At 45.7% G+C, this 23986-nt stretch overlaps 1 protein-coding gene across 3 annotated transcripts in view; it reads right to left on the bottom strand.

The window, feature by feature from the left end:
- Positions 1–23986, bottom strand: part of MMD (monocyte to macrophage differentiation associated) — a 109547-nt gene that overhangs the window by 21216 nt on the left and 64345 nt on the right. Inside the window, exons 1-2 of one of the 3 annotated variants that reach the window (XM_063456240.1) lie at positions 17790–17830; positions 17660–17720 (exon numbers count right to left, since the gene is read on the bottom strand). The exons of 1 other annotated variant lie outside the window; for it this stretch is intronic. In XM_063456240.1, coding sequence (XP_063312310.1) covers positions 17660–17682 — 23 coding nt within the window. In that variant the 5' untranslated portion in view covers positions 17683–17720; positions 17790–17830. One more of the 3 variants, XM_063456239.1, reaches the window with a different exon arrangement.

Here is a 23986-nt window from a genome sequence, read left to right on the forward strand (position 1 = left end):
ACAAATAAGAATTCAAACCATTCTCAAAACAAATAAGATGCCTTAGAATGGGGTGGAGGTGCCGTCGTGGGGGGTGTAGTGGCTATGGTGTTTGGCGTGTTTATTGAAATTGCCTGCTTAAAAGAAATGACACTCTGGAAATTTAATTACAACAGTAATGGTCATCTTTCTTTGATGACGTCTCCTGCTCGCTGGCAAGCTTTACCGAATGCTGGTCTAACAGTACTGAGAGGGCGTGTTGAACAGCTGTCACTTGGAAAACAGATGCAGAAGATACACTGGCTATTTGCCAAAAATACAAAATTCCCTATACATGTAGCTGCAGTAAGCTGAAATGGGGCCCCTTAACAGTGTCTAATTATGTGAAGTGAATTGAAAACAAAAAATTGCTACATTTTGGCGAGAACACTGTTTGTACTGGAAAAACTCTCCCAATCTGCTGGTTTTCAAAATTGGCAATATTTTTGCAATTCCATTTTTAGTTCACCATAATTCTCAGTTTAGTTAATAAACCAGAGGAAGAGAATTTTGGAGGTAATAGCCAGGTCTTACGGAGTTGGTCAAAAAATTCAGTAAATGTGATGTACAGCTTTTTGTTAAAGGAACACTATAGGGTTAGGAACACAAACATGTATTCATGACCCTATAATGTTAAAACCACCATTTAACCCCCTTGACCCCCCTAAATATAGTAAAATCTTATTTGTACTCAAGTCTGCAGCTGCTGCCTCTGTCCCTGATCTGCCTGCTTGGCTGACATCAAAAGTGATTCTCTGGGCCAGTTACAATGCTTTGAGATAGGATTGGCTATGACTGTCAAGGAGGCAGATCAGGGGCAGAGCCAGCACAAGTCAAACATAGCACTGGTCAATTAGATATCCTCATAGAATGCACCGAATCAATGAATCTCTATGAGTAAAGTTCAGTGTCTGTATGCAGAAGGTGGAGACACTGAATGTCAGTGCCTCGTCGTCGAAACCCCAATAATACCTTCTTACTACTTACCTGATTAATCTACTGTTGCCGACTTCGGACCGGATTTACCTTTTGCTTTAACGGATTACCCCTTATCTCTGCTGGAACTCTTGCTGCCGACTATGAACTGGAAAAGACCTCCCTCTCATTGGAAATTGCCTTTCTGAACTTCATTAAAAGGGTGAGTTGACTTTTTCTATTTGTTTGACTCTTGTAAATTGAATTCGTTACACACACTGTGCAGCACTGCCCCAGGAAGCACCTCTAGCAGTCATCTCAGGAGTGGCCACAGGAGATATCCCTAGGCTGTAATGTAAGCACTTTTCTATTAAAAAAAACAGTGTTTACTGCTAAAAAGCCTGAAGGGAATGATTCTACTCACCAGAACAAATATAATAAGCTGTAGTTCTTCTGGTGAACAGTGTCCCTTTAAGAAACACTGATTATTTTCTGTTAAAACAGCCACTCCAGGCACCATTACCACTATAGCAATCATCTAGTCTTTTCCAGCAGGAGAAGCTGACCACCGATGCAGAACCATAATCACTGGCATTCAGAGAGTCAGCGGGGTGCTTTCAGCCAATTAATACAGATCTGCAACAGTCCTTTACAAACAAAAAGCGCACACATACTTGGCTTCTCTTGCTAAAGAAGACTGAATGAGAAGCTGGCACGACCCAAGTAAGTTGTCACAAACCATGTTAAAAATTCTCTGACTTCTTACAAGGAGATGGAGCCCAAACACTCGTCACCATAACCACTACAGCGGACTGTAAGTGGTTATGGTGCTTGATTTGTTTCATTAAATAGGATTTTATTATGAAGAATTTGTTTATTCCAGTAATTATAAATAAAAATCCTGTTTTATTTTCATTTCTATACTGGAGAATTTCACGCTGCAATTGAAGATAAATACATCCACTCCTGACACTGACCTGGGCCACTCACCCTCAAAAGCACCCACATATCCACAGGCAGGGATCATACCGCCCAGACGTATACATCTGGAGCTGATCCTAAGCTCCAGAAAATTGTGAGTGTCTTTTCTTTTATTCACTAGTCTAAAGAAATATTACACTATATCTGATCTCTTGCTTATGTGTGTGAATATATATATATATATATATATATATACACACACACCCCCCCCCCCCCTTTCCAATATAGTTAGTTCAGGGTTTGAGTATTTTTATTTACCTGTTGTTATCTTACAAAATAATAGTGATATAAAAAAATATGTATTCTCCATAAACCAGTCTTTTCTGCCCCTCTCTCCCAAAAACTTAGGGTTTCCATTTTTGCAGTATCGGACAGGAATGACAAACAGTCCATTCATAAACAGGATTCAGCAAAGCTATCCAGGAAGAGGTGACATGAAAGGTTTAAAGAGGAAATGTTCTGATTCTGCGAGTTCCTGGTTTATCTCAGTAAATACTACAGTTATAAAATATTTCACCTACCCCCATCACATGGTTAGTGGGCAGCATGCGGTCAAGTTCCCAAGATGCCCAAAAGTGGCATGTAAGCCATGTGAAGTAAACCAGTCGCTATAAGGAGATTTACATTGTATATTTGCAGGAAATAATGTGGAAGAAGTGGCAGTAATACAACAAGGGAATGTTAATACGCATAGGACAACACTGCATTCCTTAACTGCATATAGCCCCCTTACCTCTCCTCACCCACCTGCTGCTATCCAGCTTACCTCTCCTCACCCACCTGCTGCTATCCAGCTTACCTCTCCTCACCCACCTGCTGCTATCCAGCTTACCTCTCCTCACCCACCTGCTGCTATCCAGCTTACCTCTCCTCACCCACCTGCTGCTATCCAGCTTACCTCTCCTCACCCACCTGCTGCTATCCAGCTTACCTCTCCTCACCCACCTGCTGCTATCCAGCTTACCTCTCCTCACCCACCTGCTGCTATCCAGCTTACCTCTCCTCACCCACCTGCTGCTATCCAGCTTACCTCTCCTCACCCACCTGCTGCTATCCAGCTTACCTCTCCTCACCCACCTGCTGCTATCCAGCTTACCTCTCCTCACCCACCTGCTGCTATCCAGCTTACCTCTCCTCACCCACCTGCTGCTATCCAGCTTACCTCTCCTCACCCACCTGCTGCTATCCAGCTTACCTCTCCTCACCCACCTGCTGCTATCCAGCTTACCTCTCCTCACCCACCTGCTGCTATCCAGCTTACCTCTCCTCACCCACCTGCTGCTATCCAGCTTACCTCTCCTCACCCACCTGCTGCTATCCAGCTTACCTCTCCTCACCCACCTGCTGCTATCCAACTTACCTCTCCTCACCCACCTGCTGCTATCCAGCTTACCTCTCCTCACCCACCTGCTGCTATCCAGCTTACCTCTCCCCACCCACCTGCTGCTATCCAGCTTACCTCTCCCCACCCACCTGCTGCTATCCAGCTTACCTCTCCTCACCCACCTGCTGCTATCCAGCTTACCTCTCCTCACCCACCTGCTGCTATCCAGCTTACCTCTCCTCACCCACCTGCTGCTATCCAGCTTACCTCTCCTCACCCACCTGCTGCTATCCAGCTTACCTCTCCTCACCCACCTGCTGCTATCCAGCTTACCTCTCCTCACCCACCTGCTGCTATCCAGCTTACCTCTCCTCACCCACCTGCTGCTATCCAGCTTACCTCTCCTCACCCACCTGCTGCTATCCAGCTTACCTCTCCTCACCCACCTGCTGCTATCCAACTTACCTCTCCTCACCCACCTGCTAAGGACAGTTATTACCAACTCAAATTCTATGGGCTATGTGGAAAATGTTAAATAAAAATAGGGAGGGGATCCTGCTTGTAATGATCAGACCAAATCAGATAAGAATAGATGGGGCAATCCGCTTTCATTTGGTTTAAATATTATATTATAATTTGGGGAAAAAACAAACAAACAACTGAAAAGGTAGAATAGTGTATATATATATATATATATATATATATATATATATATATATATATATATATATATATATAAATAAATAAATAAATAATCAGACCAGACTCTGGCACTCAACCAAGAAAAATTATATGATATAAAAAATAATATATTACCAGGGTGCCTCCAGGCCAGTAGATAAAAGGTAAGAAACAATTGAGATTTAATTATATATATCTACATTAGTACAAATTATCTCCCATCTTAGTGAAAGGGGTAAATATGAATTATTGAGTTGTTTATTTGTACGATTCTTACAGTGAGGTTGGTTATATTTTCACTGCTTCGGATAGTCCACTCTGTGGGTTCATACATGCATATGGTTTCACTTGCACGTTTGTGGAGTTCTTCACGTTTACTTGAGCTTTTATATTTTTTACTTCTTATTTTTTATTCTTTATATTTTTTTATCTTTTATTTATTATTTTTTACATTTTTTATTTATTGATTATTTTGTTTATTTTCATTCATTTTCTTTTTATGTACATTTTTTCCACACTCTCATTACAGTGTCTGTTAGATTCACTCATTCCTTTACACATATCAGATTCTACACTCTCACACACACACATCTCATGTATACCTTTTACACTCTTCTTAGTTTTACTCTTTTACTCTCTTATTGTTTATTTTTCATTGATTCAATTCTTCACACACATAGCTTGTTATTTATTGTGACATTGCATACACTCACATTCATTTTTACATATACATTCTGTTATGTATGCCTCAGGTATTATATCTGGCTTTTTTTCAACAATGTTGCTCTCTTATGCTGATCTCTCTCCCTCATTGGCTATTTACATGTTTGTAGTAGTTTGTTCCTCTTTGAAGGGTTAGCTGCACGGGGATATGGTGTGGTTACTAGGGTTACGCTGTACACTATACGCGATGACGTCGTCACCACGCGGGGGGACATGTTTTGACGCACGCACGCACGTATGAACGTCATGACGTATGCGTTCATATCACTATATACACACTCCGTCCGGCTATTTTTACTTCCGGAATCACTTCACACAGGTGGGGCAAGTACATTAATTATTATTATGTATATATTTGTACTTCATGTGCACTATCACTATCTTGATAAAGACCCTGAAGGGTCGAAACGTTGATGCTGAGTTGTGATTAAACGGTTAATACACATTTGAAAAATCCAAGCGAGTGCTCCTGTTTCATATTATATATATATACATATACATATACATACACACACAGATGGATTTTTTATATATATCCTGGTAAACTATTTTATAAATAAATATATGTCCAATTTGTAAATGGGCTAATGTTTTACATGGTCAGGCTTTGCGTTTTACACAACGTGCTGATGACACGGACCAAAGAGGATGCCAGTTGGTGCAATTTAAGAATAAGGCGTTACAAAAATGATTTCCAAATGTGGATTTTGCTGGCGAGCAGAGGCAGAACCCTGCGATGCTCAGCCGATCCAACTGGGGTAAAGGTTATTTGAGGTTGTTTAAGAGACTTCCAGGCGATGTCTGGCAACGCAGACTGAAATGCGTGGAAGGCCTTATCGGAACTACCAGCACGCTGTACTCTCCAATCTGAGAGGCTCAAAGCACATAAAATCTGTATGACATTAACCCTCTCAGTCACTGCAGAGGAGAAGGGAATACGCACTTAGTTTAGTGAATGGGTTAAAGCGGACCACGTAAAGCATGCATGTGATGAAAGCTGGTCAGGGAATTTGATTTCCTGCATAGAATGTTAGTCGTGTAGGGTTTCAAAGCAAGCAAGTCAGGATTTTATACACTTTCCATTTCTAAATCCTACACGATTGCTCAGACATTACATAGGGAAGTGGGGTGAGGAGATTACCCCCCCGCACGCTGTCTGCGATGACCTCACATGTCACTAAGTGCTCCAAAATATTGGCTTTAACTCCATTCCTTTTATAGAATGACATGGTGCTATATAAAGACCAATTAGCAGGAACATTCAACTGGTTTCCATGGTTACTGCTCCCCTGCTAGCACACAGACTCCAGGTATACAGTTTAGGGAGGACGGCTTCTTTGTGGCTCATTTGTGAGCAGAGCATAAGACAATTGAAACAAACAATGCCATCAACATGTGCTGAATGCAGAGTGAGGATTTTACTGGCTCCAGTTAGCATGCTCATAGCTAAAAATGTGGTAAACTCTCAAACAGGGGAGGGCTGGCAGCCTTAGACCTGGGGGGCAAAACCAGTCAAGTGGCCCATTGCACCACCAAATCAGTTCACCATCCATGCCCACCTTTTCCTGGTTTTATAACGGATATTGATGTTAAGCTAATCAGTAGCTCTTTGCCATACCCACTCCTTCACGGCTCTGACTTTCAATGTTGTCAGAGCACAGGATGAGAATCTCTGAGCCTGTGCTCTGACTTATTAACTGAGCGCCGGAACCACGAGGGAGAGGATATGATCTGACTGCACCTACTGCTGGTGCACACCAGTGGACCACCAGCGAATCGTTTCAATTGAATATGCTGGTGTCCCCAACTTGTGAGCTGTGTTGGCTACCGGGCGCCTCTGTTGTCATGGCACCCTGCGTGACCGCACAGCTTGCCCACCCCAACGGCTGGCCCTGCTGACACACACTGACGTTACTACTTAGGCATCCCTCAATATTAATACAGACATCAGAGTAAACACCAATAAACTGTGGAAACAGAGCTGATCCCTTCAAATTTATAAAGGTTTTTCTTAGAGGATTTATTGTAAAATTAAATCATGCCTCCTCCTCACTCTCTCCCATGCGCTGCTCTGTAGGCTGGGAGGAAGTGAAGAGTAATCACAGTCTCTAAGCACAACATCACCTGTGGCTGTATGGGGAACAGCTGTTTAATGTAATGCTTGCAGGACGGCCAGCTGCTGCAGAACCTCTTTGTTCCCGTCTATGCAAAGGGCTCCAGGCACTGCTTGCTGTGAGTGTGAGCCACTGTAAATTAGGGGCAGAGGGCACTTGTACTGCGGTAAAAACGGATCTGGGCAGGAGGAGAGTGCTGTGCAATCAGTGCACTCCCCTCCTGTGGGTCACCAGTAGACTGATGCACCTGCCCAGGATTTTTGCCGCCCTAGGCAAAAGAAAAATTTGCCGCCCCCCCATGTGACATCACAATGCTTCACCTATATGATCTGCCATATGAACTAATACCAATGCTGCACACAGTGTGTGTTTAAAAAGCCTGCAGGGACAGGCTATAGACACCAGAACCACTTCATTAAGCTGAAGTGGTTCTGGGGACTATAGTGTCCCTTTAATGTGAGGTAAATTATAGATTAGTGTCACTAATAATATCCTGGATTGCCTACTTACAATCAGATGAGGATGGTGATGGGCTGCAGTTTGGCTCCACTGGTCTGGTGTAGAACAGGATCTCTGGAGGCTGCTTGTAACAGTAGTCACAAAATTCAAAGTTCTAGTAGAATGGGAAGCAGCTCCATTTTTGGGGGGCCCCTTACACAGCTCAAGGTCTGGGCCCCAGGGCCTGACGATGAGTATGCCCATAAGGCCCACCTACATGTTCCACCCATGAGTTCGCTCACAGGGAGTGGAGTGTGTAGGGGATGTGTTATGTGTTATTGTAGAGGATCTAATGTGTGTGCTTATGGTAGGTAGTGTATAGGGATACCAGTTTGTGTAGGTAATGCAGTGTATTTGTTTGTAGCGGAAGCAGTGTGTGTTTGTGTATAAGGGATGTATTGTGTGAATCTGTGTTTGTATGCATAAGGGATGCAAGGTGTGTGTCTGTAAGTGTGTGCATTGAGTGTGTGTAAGAAATGCATTGTGTTTCTGTGTATATGTAAGAGAAGCAGTGTGTGTGTTTGCATGTGTGTGTAAGGGTTTGCATTGTGTGTTTCTGTGTATGTGTGCAAAGGATGCATTGTCTTTGTGTGTAATGGATGCATTGTGTTTCTCTGTGTGTAAGGGAAGCATGTTGTGTTTCTGTGTGTGTAGGGATGCATTGTGTGTTTCTGTGTACGTATAGGGATGCATTGTGTGTGTGTGCGTGTAGTGTGAAAGAGCTCCCTGTCCTGCCCCCTGTCCTATAGAGCTCTCCCCTGCCCCTTAGTGGTCTCTCCACCCCCACCCTCTCCCCTAGCAGTCACTTCTCACACTCATCCACCCTCCCTGTGTTCTTTTCACCCCCTCCCTCCCTGTGTTCTTCTCACTCCCCCCCTCCATGTGTTCTCCTCACTCCCCTCCCGTTCTCCTCACCTCCCCCCCATGTGATCTTACTCACTCCCCCCCACCCTCCCTGTGTTCTTCTCACTCCCCCACTCTCCCCCCTCCTCTCTGTGTTCTTCTTACCCCCTGTGTTCTTCTTAATCTCCCCACTCCCCCTGTTCTTCTTAATCTCCCCACTCCCCCTGTTCTTCTTAATCTCCCCACTCCCCCTGTTCTTCTTAATCTCCCCACTCCCCCTGTTCTTCTTAATCCCCCACCCCTGTTCTTCTTAATTCCCCCACCTCTCCCCCTTCTTCTTAATTCCCCCCCCCCTTCTTCTTAATCACCCACCCCTCCCCCTTCTTATTAATCCCCCACTCTCCCTCCTTCTTCTTAATTCCCCACCCCTCCCCCTTCTTAATCCCTCCCCCTTCTTCTTAATTCCCCCCCTCTTCTTATTAATCCCCCACCCTCCCTCCTTGTTCTTAATTCCCCACCCCTCCCCCTTCTTCTTAACCCCCCTCACCTCCCCTCCGGTGCGGTGGCCGGCCGGAGTCATAGGAAGGTGCACACTCAGTGTGCACCTTCCTGTCAGTTCGGCCGGTTACAGGAAACAGAAAATCCTGTTCCGCGCGGAACAGGAGTTTCTGTTTCCTGTAACCGGCCGGACTGACAGGAAGGTGCACACTGAGTGTGCACTTTCCTATGACTCCGGCCGGCCACCGCACCGGAGAGGAGCTCGGCCACGCTACAGGGGAGGGGAGAAGATGTGCTGCAGCCGCCTGAGCCTCTTAACAGAGCGCTCAAGCGGCTGCAGCATTTAAAGGGCCGGCCCTGCAGGCCGGTCTAAAAATGGTTTGGGGCGGCCTGGGGGGCAATTGCCTCCCTGCCCCCCAGCCCAGCTCTCAAATAATAATAATGCATGAGTCCTATGGTTTCCTACATCAGGACAGACAGATCTATGCTGCTAGCCAAACCTTAAAAGATACTTGCCACGGCAAGCCTTCTACGTCAACTCAATGTCTGGGGGGGGGGGGGTCGATTGGAAATTTTGAGACATATATATGACAGTCTTAATGCCTCGTACACCCACACAAATTATAAACTGCAACTTTAACGGCTACTGTAATTTATAAACCATTAATGCAAGTAAATATCACAATATATATTCACTTATCTCGGCTTAGGCAATGTGCTTCAGATTTCTATCATTTTTTTTTTTTATTTTTTTTTTACACTTAAAGGGAAGCTATAAGCACCCAGACCACTTCAGCTCATTGAAATGTCCTGGGTGCGGTGTCCCTGTTTAGTTTTAGAGAAACTGCAATGATTAGACAGCCACTAGAGGCACTTCCTGGTGGCTAACAGTCGTTAGATCACATTCTGCATGAGCACATCCAGCGTCCATCCCAGAAGAAAAGCGTTGAAGTAATGTTTTCCTATGGGATGGGTCTAAGGCGCTTGCAGCTCATCTGCATTTATTACCCCCCCCCCCCCCACACACGAGGGAGATCGGCGCTGGAATCGGGCAAGGGCACAAATGTTTTTTTTTTTTAGCCCTTTTCATGATGGGAGAGTTGGTATGATAATGCCAAAGTATGGCATTTTATTTTTATCATAACGGTTCAGACCAGAAGGACTACAGGCAAGCACCCAAAAGGCTTATTTACTGAAGTGAGAAAAGTGCAGCACTGCCCCAGGAAGCACCTCTAGCAGCCATCTGAGGAGTGACTAGTGGAGGTATCCCTAGGCTGTAATGTAAACACTGCCTTTTCTCACCAATGAAAAACAATGATGATGATATTCTTGGTGCCCTCAAAGCTACATTAATGCCCATGGACCGTCCATTAAAAAAAAAAAAAAAAACCCAAAAACCCCAAGAGTCTTATTAAAGGAACACAAATATGTATCCCCAACTCTACATTGCCGTAGACACCATTTGGTGACAAAAGCCAGTGCTGCCAGGGTAAGAAATAAAAAAATATTTACTTAGCTTTTTTTCCCCATGCCAGTCTCCCTGCTCATGCTCTGCATTGTTGATGATCTCAGCCAATCCAATGGTTTCCCATATGAAAATTAGGGAGCTGGTGCACATGCGAGGAAAAATCCAGCGCTGTGCCCATCAGATGGCCTCCTGAGGTCATTGGACTAAAATACATAGTTTTACAGAAGCACCTCTAGTTTCGGTCTCTTGGGGGGCCACTGGAGGCAGCTTCAGCCTGAAATGTAAACATTTGCCTTTCCAGAAGAACATCAGTGGGGGGAGGGGGTGGGGAGAAACATGCACACCTCTGAAGAAGAACAGTGAGTAACACATAGCCCTTTAAATACAATACGCAGCTCATCTCCTGCAAAGTGGCACATGGCATTTCAGCATTCACAGCCAATTTCTAGATAGTAACCGCTTTCAAGCTGGATCCTCCGCAACCTACTGTTCCTGAAACATCTTGTAATTGTCTCATCTATTGTTAAATTTCAACCTTTATGATATTGTAAAGCACTACAGAATATGTCGGCACTCCATAAATGATGATAAGAATAAGTGATGAAATTTTACAACATTGCAAAGCAATACCCGTTTCCAATGCTATGATACCTTTCCAGGATATCCCAAAGCTAGTTTATTGATCAGCTTTAGATACTGCCAATAAGAGGGACGCAATATGGGAGGACAAATAAAATCTCTAACCAAAAGAATATAAAAACACTGATTACACAAGGGAATCTCAGATATACTGTATCTCTCTCTCTCATATATATATATATATATATATATACACATTGCAACTAAAACAAATAATAAACCCCAAACAAACCACTTCTTCAGTGAATACTACTCTAGCAACCTACGTTTCTACCATTAACTTGTGTCACAGGGCCCTCAACCCATCCGTTGCATTGCTACTGGTTACAAATGCGTATCTGCTAGTCCACCCATTGTACAGCACTGCATAATATTTTGACGCTTTAAAAACAAGTAATAATAAGAGGACACCCAGATATCTGAGGATGCCCGTGGGGCCTTCCTGTTCACAGAGATCTGTGTTTGGTGCTCATAAAAAATAAGCAAGGGAATCAATATAAGCAAAACCATTACACAGAGAAACATGGTGCAGGCAAAGCCAGTTGTACTGTACCTGAAGATCGTGGGACGAGAGAATTAATTTAACAGTCCGCTCATGTTGTACAGTTATTTCCCCATACTGAACAGGGGGAGCTACACACAATAATAAAATGTGTATTTATGAGAAATTAGTGTCTTCATGGGGCTCCTAATAAACCACAAGACCAAAGGTGGAATTTCTGGTACCTCGCTACTGATTTCCTCTCCCACTTACTAACCATTTTTTTTCCTATTTATAGGAATTTTTTTGTTTTGTTATTTTCTTCCCTGTTTAAGCTTTTATAAATTTAGTAGACATTCCTTTATTTGCAGATGGCTTTCTTGATGAGTAACCCTCACCAGCAGACGTGGGATCAGGTCCCCTTATTGCACAATGAGAAGAAAAATCTAAATAACTTTTGAACTAGCTTCAGAAGTAAATTTAAATAAAGCGTAACTGATAAAGAGGGTGTTACTAGTCAAAACATTGCAAATTATAGAATGGGCGGATTGATTCATATAAAAGTTAACATATATCTACTGGACTAATTCTAAAAAGAGTAAAAAATCCAATATTCAATAAATGGGAGAATTAGTTAACATGGCGAGGGGAACCTTCAGCTTTTCCTATGGGATTATGGGAATGATTTTAAATATGTGCAAAGTTTCTTGTTTGCTTCTTTCATCAGAGCACCAATAACCAGAACACCAGCCAAATAAACAAGAATGCTAATCTGGATTAAAAAGGAAAAGATTTCCACGGTGTGCTTTATGATATAATCACCAATAACAATGAGTCCATTCTACTTTCTTCACATGAAAGGACCATAGTCCGTGGAAACCAGTCATAGTAAAATCCACTCTGCCAGTCTGTCCAAGGCGGAGAGGCACGGCACGGCACCCCTAAACATGGCTTACTACAGTGGATCTCGATGGGAACCACAGAAATAAGAGATGGAACAAGGGGACATGGCATTGGTTATAATAAAGCACTTGAATGTTTCATAAAGATAAAACCTTTATGATATACTCATACTGACTGCACTAGAGGTTTATTGACTTTCAATGCAATTAGAAAAGAACTATAAGCAATGTAGGGACCTCTTGATGTTATAGTAGAGTCCACGGTTGCCAAAACTTGACTAAAGGAGGAACTTTAAAAGAACAACCCAAGCTTTAAACTCAATTGTTCCCAGCAGGGGTTATGGTGCCAGGTGTGACCTTGCACGCACCAACATAAGTAGTCAAACTGTCTGCTAATGGTTTGACAACTTACCTGGGGTCTGCAACGCAACAGTCACCTCCTACATTGAGAACAAGAATCTCCTGCATGGAACACAGGACCGGTTGATTGGCATCTTCTATGGCACTCGTTCCCTAACAGTCCAGAATTTAGGGATTACCCAGTTGTGTGCATGGTGTTTTTAAGAAAAAACAAAACAAACAAAAAAACACTTTAGATAACAGGATAATCCCTAAATCCTGGACTGCTACAGGGTACATGAGGACCGGAGTGAGAACCCCTGTTCTAGGGCATTGTAAATGTTGGTCTATGGATAATCCCATGGTCTTGCAGGATCCCCCATGGACGTCAGTCCTGTGCTGTAGTTCACAAGAGTTATGAGGGCTCCTGGTGGATGACGCACAAGGAAATAATGGCAACCCCGAGGAAGAAATTCAGGCAAGTAAATATCCCACCCTCCAGCTACACCAGTCACACATAAAACGTGGTTGACACCTTTGGGGGTCTCTGCAAAATATGCAAAGGCCCCAAAGTTGACAGAGCCATTTGAACCACATGATTATATTACAGACAACGCAGGCGGTTCAGGTCTGCGATGGATAGAAAGTTGGGTATATCATATAAGGCGTACAGATGGTTACAGTGAGAGAATATAAAAATATACACACACCCCGTACAATGTGCATTGTCTGGGATTGATACAATGTTACAAGTATACATTATACAAGGTGCAGGATCAGACCAGTCCGTCTCTCAGTCACAGTGTGTCTCTCCCTCTCAGTCACAGTGTGTCTCTCTCCCTCTCTCTCCCTCTCAGTCACAGTGTGTCTCTCTCCCTCTCTCTCTCTCTCAGTCACAGTGTGTGTGTCTCTCTCTCTCTCAGTCACAGTGTGTGTGTCTCTCTGTCTCTCAGTCACAGTGTGTGTCTCTCTCTGTCTCTCAGTCACAGTGTGTGTCTCTCTCTGTCTCTCAGTCACAGTGTGTGTCTCTCTCTGTCTCTCAGTCACAGTGTGTGTCTCTCTCTGTCTCTCAGTCACAGTGTGTGTCTCTCTCTGTCTCTCAGTCACAGTGTGTGTCTCTCTCTGTCTCTCAGTCACAGTGTGTGTCTCTCTCTGTCTCTCAGTCACAGTGTGTGTCTCTCTCTGTCTCTCAGTCACAGTGTGTGTCTCTCTCTGTCTCTCAGTCACAGTGTGTGTCTCTCTCTGTCTCTCAGTCACAGTGTGTGTCTCTCTCTGTCTCTCAGTCACAGTGTGTGTCTCTCTCTGTCTCTCAGTCACAGTGTGTGTCTCTCTCTGTCTCTCAGTCACAGTGTGTGTCTCTCTCTGTCTCTCAGTCACAGTGTGTGTCTCTCTCTGTCTCTCAGTCACAGTGTGTGTCTCTCTCTGTCTCTCAGTCACAGTGTGTGTCTCTCTCTGTCTCTCAGTCACAGTGTGTGTCTCTCTCTGTCTCTCAGTCACAGTGTGTGTCTCTCTCTGTCTCTCAGTCACAGTGTGTGTCTCTCTCTGTCTCTCAGTCACAGTGTGTGTCTCTCTCTGTCTCTCAGTCACAGTGTGTGTCTCTCTCTGTCTCTCAGTCACAGTGTGTGTCTCTCTCTGTCTCTCAGTCACAGTGTGTGTCTCTCTCTGTCTCTCAGTCACAGTGTGTGTCTCTCTCTGTCTCTCAGTCACAGTGTGTGTCTCTCTCTGTCTCTCAGTCACAGTGTGTGTCTCTCTCTGTCTCTCAGTCACAGTGTGTGTCTCTCTCTGTCTCTCAGTCACAGTGTGTGTCTCTCTCTGTCTCTCAGTCACAGTGTGTGTCTCTCTCTGTCTCTCAGTCACAGTGTGTGTCTCTCTCTGTCTCTCAGTCACAGTGTGTGTCTCTCTCTGTCTCTCAGTCACAGTGTGTGTCTCTCTCTGTCTCTCAGTCACAGTGTGTGTCTCTCTCTGTCTCTCAGTCACAGTGTGTGTCTCTCTCTGTCTCTCAGTCACAGTGTGTGTCTCTCTCTGTCTCTCAGTCACAGTGTGTGTCTCTCTCTGTCTCTCAGTCACAGTGTGTGTCTCTCTCTGTCTCTCAGTCACAGTGTGTGTCTCTCTCTGTCTCTCAGTCACAGTGTGTGTCTCTCTCTGTCTCTCAGTCACAGTGTGTGTCTCTCTCTGTCTCTCAGTCACAGTGTGTGTCTCTCTCTCTCTCAGTCACAGTGTGTGTCTCTCTCTCTCTCAGTCACAGTGTGTGTCTCTCTCTCTCTCAGTCACAGTGTGTGTCTCTCTCTCTCTCAGTCACAGTGTGTGTCTCTCTCTCTCTCAGTCACAGTGTGTGTCTCTCTCTCTCTCAGTCACAGTGTGTGTCTCTCTCTCTCTCAGTCACAGTGTGTGTCTCTCTCTCTCTCAGTCACAGTGTGTGTCTCTCTCTCTCTCAGTCACAGTGTGTGTCTCTCTCTCTCTCAGTCACAGTGTGTGTCTCTCTCTCTCAGTCACAGTGTGTGTCTCTCTCTCTCTCTCAGTCACAGTGTGTGTCTCTCTCTCTCTCAGTCACAGTGTGTGTCTCTCTCTCTCTCAGTCACAGTGTGTGTCTCTCTGTCTCTCAGTCACAGTGTGTGTCTCTCTCTCTCTCAGTCACAGTGTGTGTCTCTCTCTCTCTCAGTCACAGTGTGTGTCTCTCTCTCTTGTCACAGTGTGTGTCTCTCTCTCTCTCAGTCACAGTGTGTGTCTCTCTCTCTCTCAGTCACAGTGTGTGTCTCTCTCTCTCAGTCACAGTGTGTGTCTCTCTCTCTCTCAGTCACAGTGTGTGTCTCTCTCTCTCTCAGTCACAGTGTGTGTCTCTCTCTCTCAGTCACAGTGTGTGTCTCTCTCTCTCAGTCACAGTGTGTGTCTCTCTCTCTCTCAGTCACAGTGTGTGTCTCTCTCTCTCTCAGTCACAGTGTGTGTCTCTCTCTCTCAGTCACAGTGTGTGTCTCTCTCTCTCAGTCACAGTGTGTGTCTCTCTCTCTCAGTCACAGTGTGTGTCTCTCTCTCTCAGTCACAGTGTGTGTCTCTCTCTCTCTCAGTCACAGTGTGTGTCTCTCTCTCTCAGTCACAGTGTGTGTCTCTCTCTCTCAGTCACAGTGTGTGTCTCTCTCTCTCAGTCACAGTGTGTGTCTCTCTCTCTCAGTCACAGTGTGTGTCTCTCTCTCTCAGTCACAGTGTGTGTCTCTCTCTCTCAGTCACAGTGTGTGTCTCTCTCTCTCAGTCACAGTGTGTGTCTCTCTCTCTCAGTCACAGTGTGTGTCTCTCTCTCTCAGTCACAGTGTGTGTCTCTCTCTCTCAGTCACAGTGTGTGTCTCTCTCTCTCAGTCACAGTGTGTGTCTCTCTCTCTCAGTCACAGTGTGTGTCTCTCTCTCTCAGTCACAGTGTGTGTCTCTCTCTCTCAGTCACAGTGTGTGTCTCTCTCTCTCAGTCACAGTGTGTGTCTCTCTCTTCAGTCACAGTGTGTCTCTCTCTCAGTCACAGTGTGTCTCTCTCTCAGTCACAGTGTGTCTCTCTCTCAGTCACAGTGTGTCTCTCTCTCAGTCACAGTGTGTCTCTCTCTCAGTCACAGTGTGTCTCTCTCTCAGTCACAGTGTGTCTCTCTCTCAGTCACAGTGTGTCTCTCTCTCAGTCACAGTGTGTCTCTCTCTCAGTCACAGTGTCTCTCTCTCAGTCACAGTGTGTGTCTCTCTCAGTCTCTCAGTCACAGTGTGTGTCTCTCTCAGTCTCTCAGTCACAGTGTGTCTCTCTCTCAGTCTCTCAGTCACAGTGTGTCTCTCTCTCAGTCTCTCAGTCACAGTGTGTCTCTCTCTCAGTCTCTCAGTCACAGTGTGTCTCTCTCTCAGTCTCTCAGTCACAGTGTGTCTCTCTCTCAGTCTCTCAGTCACAGTGTGTCTCTCTCTCAGTCACAGTGTGTCTCTCTCTCAGTCACAGTGTGTCTCTCTCTCAGTCACAGTGTGTCTCTCTCTCAGTCACAGTGTGTCTCTCTCTCAGTCACAGTGTGTCTCTCTCTCAGTCACAGTGTGTCTCTCTCTCAGTCACAGTGTGTCTCTCTCTCAGTCACAGTGTGTCTCTCTCTCAGTCACAGTGTGTCTCTCTCTCAGTCACAGTGTGTCTCTCTCTCAGTCACAGTGTGTCTCTCTCTCAGTCACAGTGTGTCTCTCTCTCAGTCACAGTGTGTCTCTCTCTCAGTCACAGTGTGTCTCTCTCTCAGTCACAGTGTGTCTCTCTCTCAGTCACAGTGTGTCTCTCTCTCAGTCACAGTGTGTCTCTCTCTCAGTCACAGTGTGTCTCTCTCTCAGTCACAGTGTGTCTCTCTCTCAGTCACAGTGTGTCTCTCTCTCAGTCACAGTGTGTCTCTCTCTCAGTCACAGTGTGTCTCTCTCTCAGTCACAGTGTGTCTCTCTCTCAGTCACAGTGTGTCTCTCTCTCAGTCACAGTGTGTCTCTCTCTCAGTCACAGTGTGTCTCTCTCTCAGTCACAGTGTGTCTCTCTCTCAGTCACAGTGTGTCTCTCTCTCAGTCACAGTGTGTCTCTCTCTCAGTCACAGTGTGTCTCTCTCTCAGTCACAGTGTGTCTCTCTCTCAGTCACAGTGTGTCTCTCTCTCAGTCACAGTGTCACAGTGTGTCTCTCTCTCAGTCACAGTGTGTCTCTCTCTCAGTCACAGTGTGTCTCTCTCTCAGTCACAGTGTGTCTCTCTCTCAGTCACAGTGTGTCTCTCTCTCAGTCACAGTGTGTCTCTCTCTCAGTCACAGTGTGTCTCTCTCTCAGTCACAGTGTGTCTCTCTCTCAGTCACAGTGTGTCTCTCTCTCAGTCACAGTGTGTCTCTCTCTCAGTCACAGTGTGTCTCTCTCTCAGTCACAGTGTGTCTCTCTCTCAGTCACAGTGTGTCTCTCTCTCAGTCACAGTGTGTCTCTCTCTCAGTCACAGTGTGTCTCTCTCTCAGTCACAGTGTGTCTCTCTCTCAGTCACAGTGTGTCTCTCTCTCAGTCACAGTGTGTCTCTCTCTCAGTCACAGTGTGTCTCTCTCTCAGTCACAGTGTGTCTCTCTCTCAGTCACAGTGTGTCTCTCTCTCAGTCACAGTGTGTCTCTCTCTCAGTCACAGTGTGTCTCTCTCTCAGTCACAGTGTGTCTCTCTCTCAGTCTCTCAGTCTCAGTGTGTCTCTCTCTCAGTCTCTCAGTCTCAGTGTGAGTCTCTCTATTACAATCACCGTTTGAAGTCCTTGGTCCCCATGGAGCCGGTTCAGGATCCAGGCTGAGTCTCTGTGTGAGGAGCCGGGCTGGGGATGGAGCCGGGGGCCGGGCTGTGTGTGAGGAGGGGAGCCGGGCTGGGTATTGGCTGAGCCGGGGATGGAGCCGGGCTGGGGCTCTGAGGAGCCGGGCTGGGGCTCTGAGGAGCCGGGCTGGGGCTCTGAGGAGCCGGGGATGGAGCCGGGCAGGGTATTGGCTGAGCCTGGAGCCGGGCTGTGAGAGGAGGGGAGCCGGGCTGGGGCTGTGAGGAGCCGGGAGCCGGGCTGGGTATTGGCTGAGCCGGGGATGGAGCCGGGCTGGGGCTGTGAGGAGCCGGGAGCCGGGCTGGGTATTGGCTGAGCCGGGCTGGGGCTGTGAGGAGCCGGGCTGGGTATTGGCTGAGCCGGGAGCCGGGCTGGGTATTGGCTGAGCCGGGAGCCGGGCTGGGTATTGGCTGAGCCGGGGATGGAGCCGGGCTGTGAGAGGAGGGGAGCCGGGCTGGGGCTGTGAGGAGCCGGGAGCCGGGGATGGATCTCAGACACCGAGCGGCCCACAGCTCATTTCTCCCTCACCGGCCAGCAGGCCCCGCCCATCCCTCAGCCCACCAGCAACGTCACCACTCTGCGGCCCGCCCCTTCCGTGATGCAACAGCTCTCTCCACCAATCAGAACGCTAAACACAGCCGGCTGCCTGACTGACAGCGTGCCTGGCCCCGCCCACCAGATACATGTTAACCCTTCACAGTCTGTGGGTGGGGGGTCTGCCATAACTGGGCAGGGTCAGCCCTCCCTCAGCCTACACTCAGCTCACACTCAGCCCTCACTAAGCCCTCACTATGCCCTCACTCAAGAATCACTCAGCTCACACTCAGCCCTCACTCAAGAATCACTCAGCCCTCACTCAGCTCACACTCAGCCCTCACTCAAGAATCACTCAGCTCAAACTCAGCCCTCACTCAGCTCAAACTCAGCCCTCACTCAGCCCTCACTCAGCCCTCACTCAAGAATCACTCAGCTCACACTCAGCTCACACTCAGCCCTCACTCAGCTCACACTCAGCCCTCACTCAAGAATCACTCAGCTCACACTCATCCCTCACTCAGCTCACACTCAGCCCTCACTCAAGAATCACTCAAGAATCACTCAGCCCTCACTCAGCCCTCACTCAGCTCACACTCAGCTCACACTCAGCCCTCACTCAGCCTACACTCAGCTCACACTCAGCTCACACTCAGCCACCAATGAAAACATTTATAATTAAATACATGTATGTTTTTATATAGGGTGTATCTACTGGAACTAGACAGTGATTTGTATTTATTCTGTGGATGTCCCTTTTATATTACCATAATAACTGTTTTTCCTAGTTAAGCTGCTGTGTATACTACAGTGGTGTACATTTTAAGTTTTGTATCTTTAAAGCTATTCCAATACATATGGAATAGAGAACTTTGATTGCTAATCCCATATTTAAGTAACATAAGTACTTAGATACCGCCAGATATTATTTAGAATCCAGTTTAAAGAATATGTGGGGCGGGGCCGGGACCTGAAGCTGAGCGGACGCCATAACTGCGGGCTTCCACCTTGACATTCACAATCTGCAAATATCCTGGAAAATACCCGACATCCGAACCTCAGCACACTGGAACTGTGATCAGGTCCACACACCGATCCGGCAGATGCCTTTCAAGTACACTCCGAAGTCTGGAGGCACAAAACGCAGGCCTAAGGCCTACCATGCACGAGCATCCACGGCCTCGAGCAGCTTCTCGGCGGCGCCTACACACAAGGTGATTCCGACCCAGAAAACGACTTCTATCCATACCTACAGGAGGCTCCCGAACTTATGGGGAAACGCACCCAGAAAACCCACACGGGCTCCTCCACGGCACAAGACATTGGCACCTTGTTACAGCGACAGGCACAGCCCAAGACTACCGCCAATGTCCAGACGCCGTCCCACTCACCGGCCCACTCCTCAACCCAAACAGACCTGGCACTCACAATGCCGGTAACAAACGCAACACCGGGAGACACTAATTTTGCCACCAAGCAAGATCTCCAAAACTGGATAAAGGACATACAAAAAACGCTGGCTGCGGATGTGGGGCACCTGAAAACTGACATGCACAATGTCACGGAGCGCGTCCAAACGACAGAACAAGACATATCGGATCTTTAAACCGACATGGAAAACATGAAAAACGCCATGCAACAACTACAAGCCTCGCAGCAAAAACGCTGCAACTGTCTACCCAGGAAGACCGGGCCAGGCGAAACCACGTAAAAATCTGGGGCATACCCGCAGATATCCAGGCCGACGAACTGCCGCACTACATTCGCAGACTCCTAGCCACCATCCTGCCGCCGGCAGTAAACCGGAAATTTGAGCTGGACGGCATATACAGACTCCCGGTGACCTCCAGGACACCTAATACACCCGCTAGGGATGTCATCCTACGATGCGCCTCCACACGCGATAAAACCCAACTCCTGGCTGCAACCAGAGGCAAAAACCCCCTTACGTTTGAAATGGCACAGTTGTTGTTCTATCAGGACTTAACCCGGGCCACGTTACAATGGCGCAGGACACTGTCACAACTCACAAGTCACCTACGTACCCTCGGGGTGCCATATCGATGGGGACCACAAAGATCCCTGCTAGTCCCCCACAACGATATCACCCACAAGATAACATCAGATGGAGAGGCACCCGCGCTTCTGGCGAAACTCGGACTACCAGACCTACCAGCCGACTTACCACAAGAATCCCAGCACGGAATGGGAGACCCAGCCACCAGCAAGCCGTTCACCCCACGAGAAAGGACGACACCGAGCCCACAACCCTGACAACAGCAGACGGCATGACCACAGAGGCCAATACTACTGGGCCGAAGTTGCTGCCATATAAAGACAGTGTACTTGCAAACCTCTCAGCACACTGCTTCTGCCATCGACATGGACCTTGGGACTAATTGTTTTGAATTATTTTCTGTTTACATGTGACGCCTGAAATCGCAGTTCTGACAGGTACAGGGAGGGAAATACAGCCACGCCACCATAGCCCAGGCCAGCAAACTGAGCTGACATATCAACATTTTGCCCCCCCCCCCCGCTCCCCAACGCCCCCTTGGTTAGGGGTAACACACCAACAAAGACCACCTCTCACCACAATGGGTCTCGCTACCCACTTCAAGTACAACACCCTGCGCTACACACAAAACTTGAGATAATCTTACACCCTACTTGCTCTCACACGCTATATGACCATAATTAGATATGTAGGGAATACACGAATCCAAACATAACCACCTGCAACCAACACACCCTAACTACTAATAATGTTGACCAAACATAGTGCAGCCCCTCGACTCCAAAGCTACCTATCATGTACTTTATTAGTTGACCTTCATCCACTGACGACTCATCAGCATAATAAGCAACGATAGATGGTCAGACTACCTAATCTATGTTTAATGGTATGAATATGCTGCACTGGAACCGAGACGTCCCACCTAAGCCTGTATAGCTTATGTTACAAGCCTTCAAAGCTACTCGATGTGTCTAACCTACTGCAGCTACCTGCTCTATTGAATTGAAAGTATTAGACATCTCTACCTAGCCTGCTTCCTTTTATAAAACTGTGCTGTTAATAACTGCCATGCAAATGTTAATTTTCTGTTGTTTCAATGGCTTGTATCAGCTGTCGTGGCGATACACACGTGTATGTAACCTTAAGCACTACAAAAATAAAGAATTAAAAAAAAAATAGAATTTTAAATGTAAAACAACAATATCAAAATAACTCTGCATCAATTGTAATAACCATACTACTGACTTTGATTCGCTCAACGAGGTGAATATTATAGAGGAAATAAACATTATTAAAGGAGCACTATAGTGCCAGGAAAACACACTAGTTTTCCTGGCGCTATTGGGTCATTAGGTCCCTCCCACCCTTAGGGGCCCCTCCCGCTGGGCTGAAGGGGTTAAAGCCACTTCAGCCACCTGCCTTTCTCCAGCGCCAGGCTCCCTCTGTGCCCGGGAACTCTCCACCCCCTGCCGACGTCAGATCTGAATGCACATGCGTGGCAAGAGCCGCACACGCATTCAAAAAGCCCATATGAAATCATTAGTCAATGCTTTCCTATGGACGTCCAGCGTCTTCTCACTGTGATTTTCACAGAGAGAAACGCGGAGGCGCCTCTAGCGGCTGTCAGGGAGACAGCCACTAGAGGCCGGATTAACCCTCAGTGTAAACATAGCAGTTTCTCTGAACCACTTCATTGAGCTGAAGTGGTCTGGGTGCCTATAGTGGTCCTTTAACCAATAAATTTACTTTATTCAAAACTCATTTTCTATTACACCATAAACCACCAAATAAAAATGTATAATTTATATGTTTATATTTGATCAATTAAGCTGTAAGCTTCTGTGCCGTCAGATTCTACTCCGTCACGTTTTTTTGTTTATATTTTATTTTTTTGTGTGAACGTTTTGTAGCTAAATATACTTACACAAACACATAATACACAGCCCACTACGGTTTTATAATTTCTATGAAATTCCAAACGTTATCTTGTTACATTTGGTTCTGAAATCGTTGTGACTGTGTTTAATACTTGCATTTTGATAGGAAATGCTACAATATTTAACTGTTTAGAAAATATTTAGCTATTTTCTATTATTTAACTCCTGAAGGACCAATGAAAGTCTACGGAGTCATAACAATCTAATGTCATAGCATAGAAACCCATTCAATTACTGACAGTTATAGACAGCTATGTATAGAGCAGACACTGTTAAATCATATTCCCTGCTGATATAAGGTCTTTGGGGAGCGGCTTCTAATGACAGCAATTATCACAATGTAAAGAATTTTCTCCTTAAGGGGTTAAAATAATTACTTATAACACATTGAAACAAGAATGGCTTTCAAAACAAAACAGAAAAAAAAACCTCTGCAAATCATTATGCACATAAAAAAACAAAAACAAAAAAAGATAATGAATTTATATCACAAATCTAGGGCATACAACGCACGTAATAATAGATATGTGTTAAAGAGACAATGTATATTTTGTAGATTAATGTATATATTTGTAGATATGATGCTAATTTCGCTTTAAAAATATATATTTTTTTCTTTATCTGTTTTATTGTATCAAATTGTTTCCAAGTGATTTGAAAATATAACTGTAGCTACTTTGCTCAAATAGAATTTCTTAGGAGGAGTAATACTCTATAAACTGATATGAATTACGCGATCTATCACGTGAGCTAAATGACTTGTTTCAGTCTATCTGTATTCAACACATTATCAAAGGGAAAAAAAGTCTGAATGCAGCAGTTTTAAACTGATAATTCTCTTTGGTAGCGATTGAGAATATTCTGAATCAGCAATTTTAACCTAGATTTTGCAATTCCTGGTCATATAACAATTTACAGCAGTTTATAGACTGTTGTTGCACCAGTGATATGGTATGTAAGGACAGCAGCTCGAGTAGGAGGTTTTAACAATTTCAGTGCACGGATTTAATATATATAAATATTAAAGGGGTAGATCTTGCTGTAGCATCCCATATTGTATGGACGGTGACCTCATCCGTGCTATTATTTCCTGTAACGAATGGGTAATAACGTAAAGATTGATTCCATGCAATCTGGGGGAACTGACCTCTGGCACATTGCGACATACATGTCACCCTTTTAATGACAGCAGCTGTACCCCAGGACTGTAGCTACCACAAATCTCATGCAGCATTGAGGTATTTATGTCCCATAACTTACAATAAAGCTATCCCCTTTACACCCACTCTACCGGAACACAGTACCCTAAACATTACGCCAGGCTGCCTGCCAATCATGTAAGGCAGTGTCACTGCTCCCTGCAGAGTCCTAATGCCCTGAACAAAGAGCCAGTGCTTCCACTGACGTTCTTACGCTATGGTTCTTGGGGACAGTCCCCTTGTCTCCCCAAAAGCAAACGATAAAGCATTTAAGTCGGGAAGGCGAAACAGGAACCGAAAAAAAATCAGGACTGTCCAGCCAAAATCAGGATATTTGGCAAACCTGCATTACACATTAACCCCTACATTACCCTAACACACAACACTATCACTAAACATTAACCCCCAAAACACACAATAAACACACTGTACACATGCTGTACACACACACATTGTCTCACAGACTACAACTATTCAGCCAAAATTTAAACAAAGAGAAAATGAGGAGGCCGGGAATGGGATAGACAGTAAACTATTGCTTACATATTGAATGCTTAGTCTATTACTTATGGCTTGT

The sequence above is a fragment of the Pelobates fuscus genome, chromosome 5 (assembly GCF_036172605.1).
Source record: "Pelobates fuscus isolate aPelFus1 chromosome 5, aPelFus1.pri, whole genome shotgun sequence".
Classification (NCBI taxonomy): Eukaryota; Metazoa; Chordata; class Amphibia; order Anura; family Pelobatidae; genus Pelobates; species Pelobates fuscus.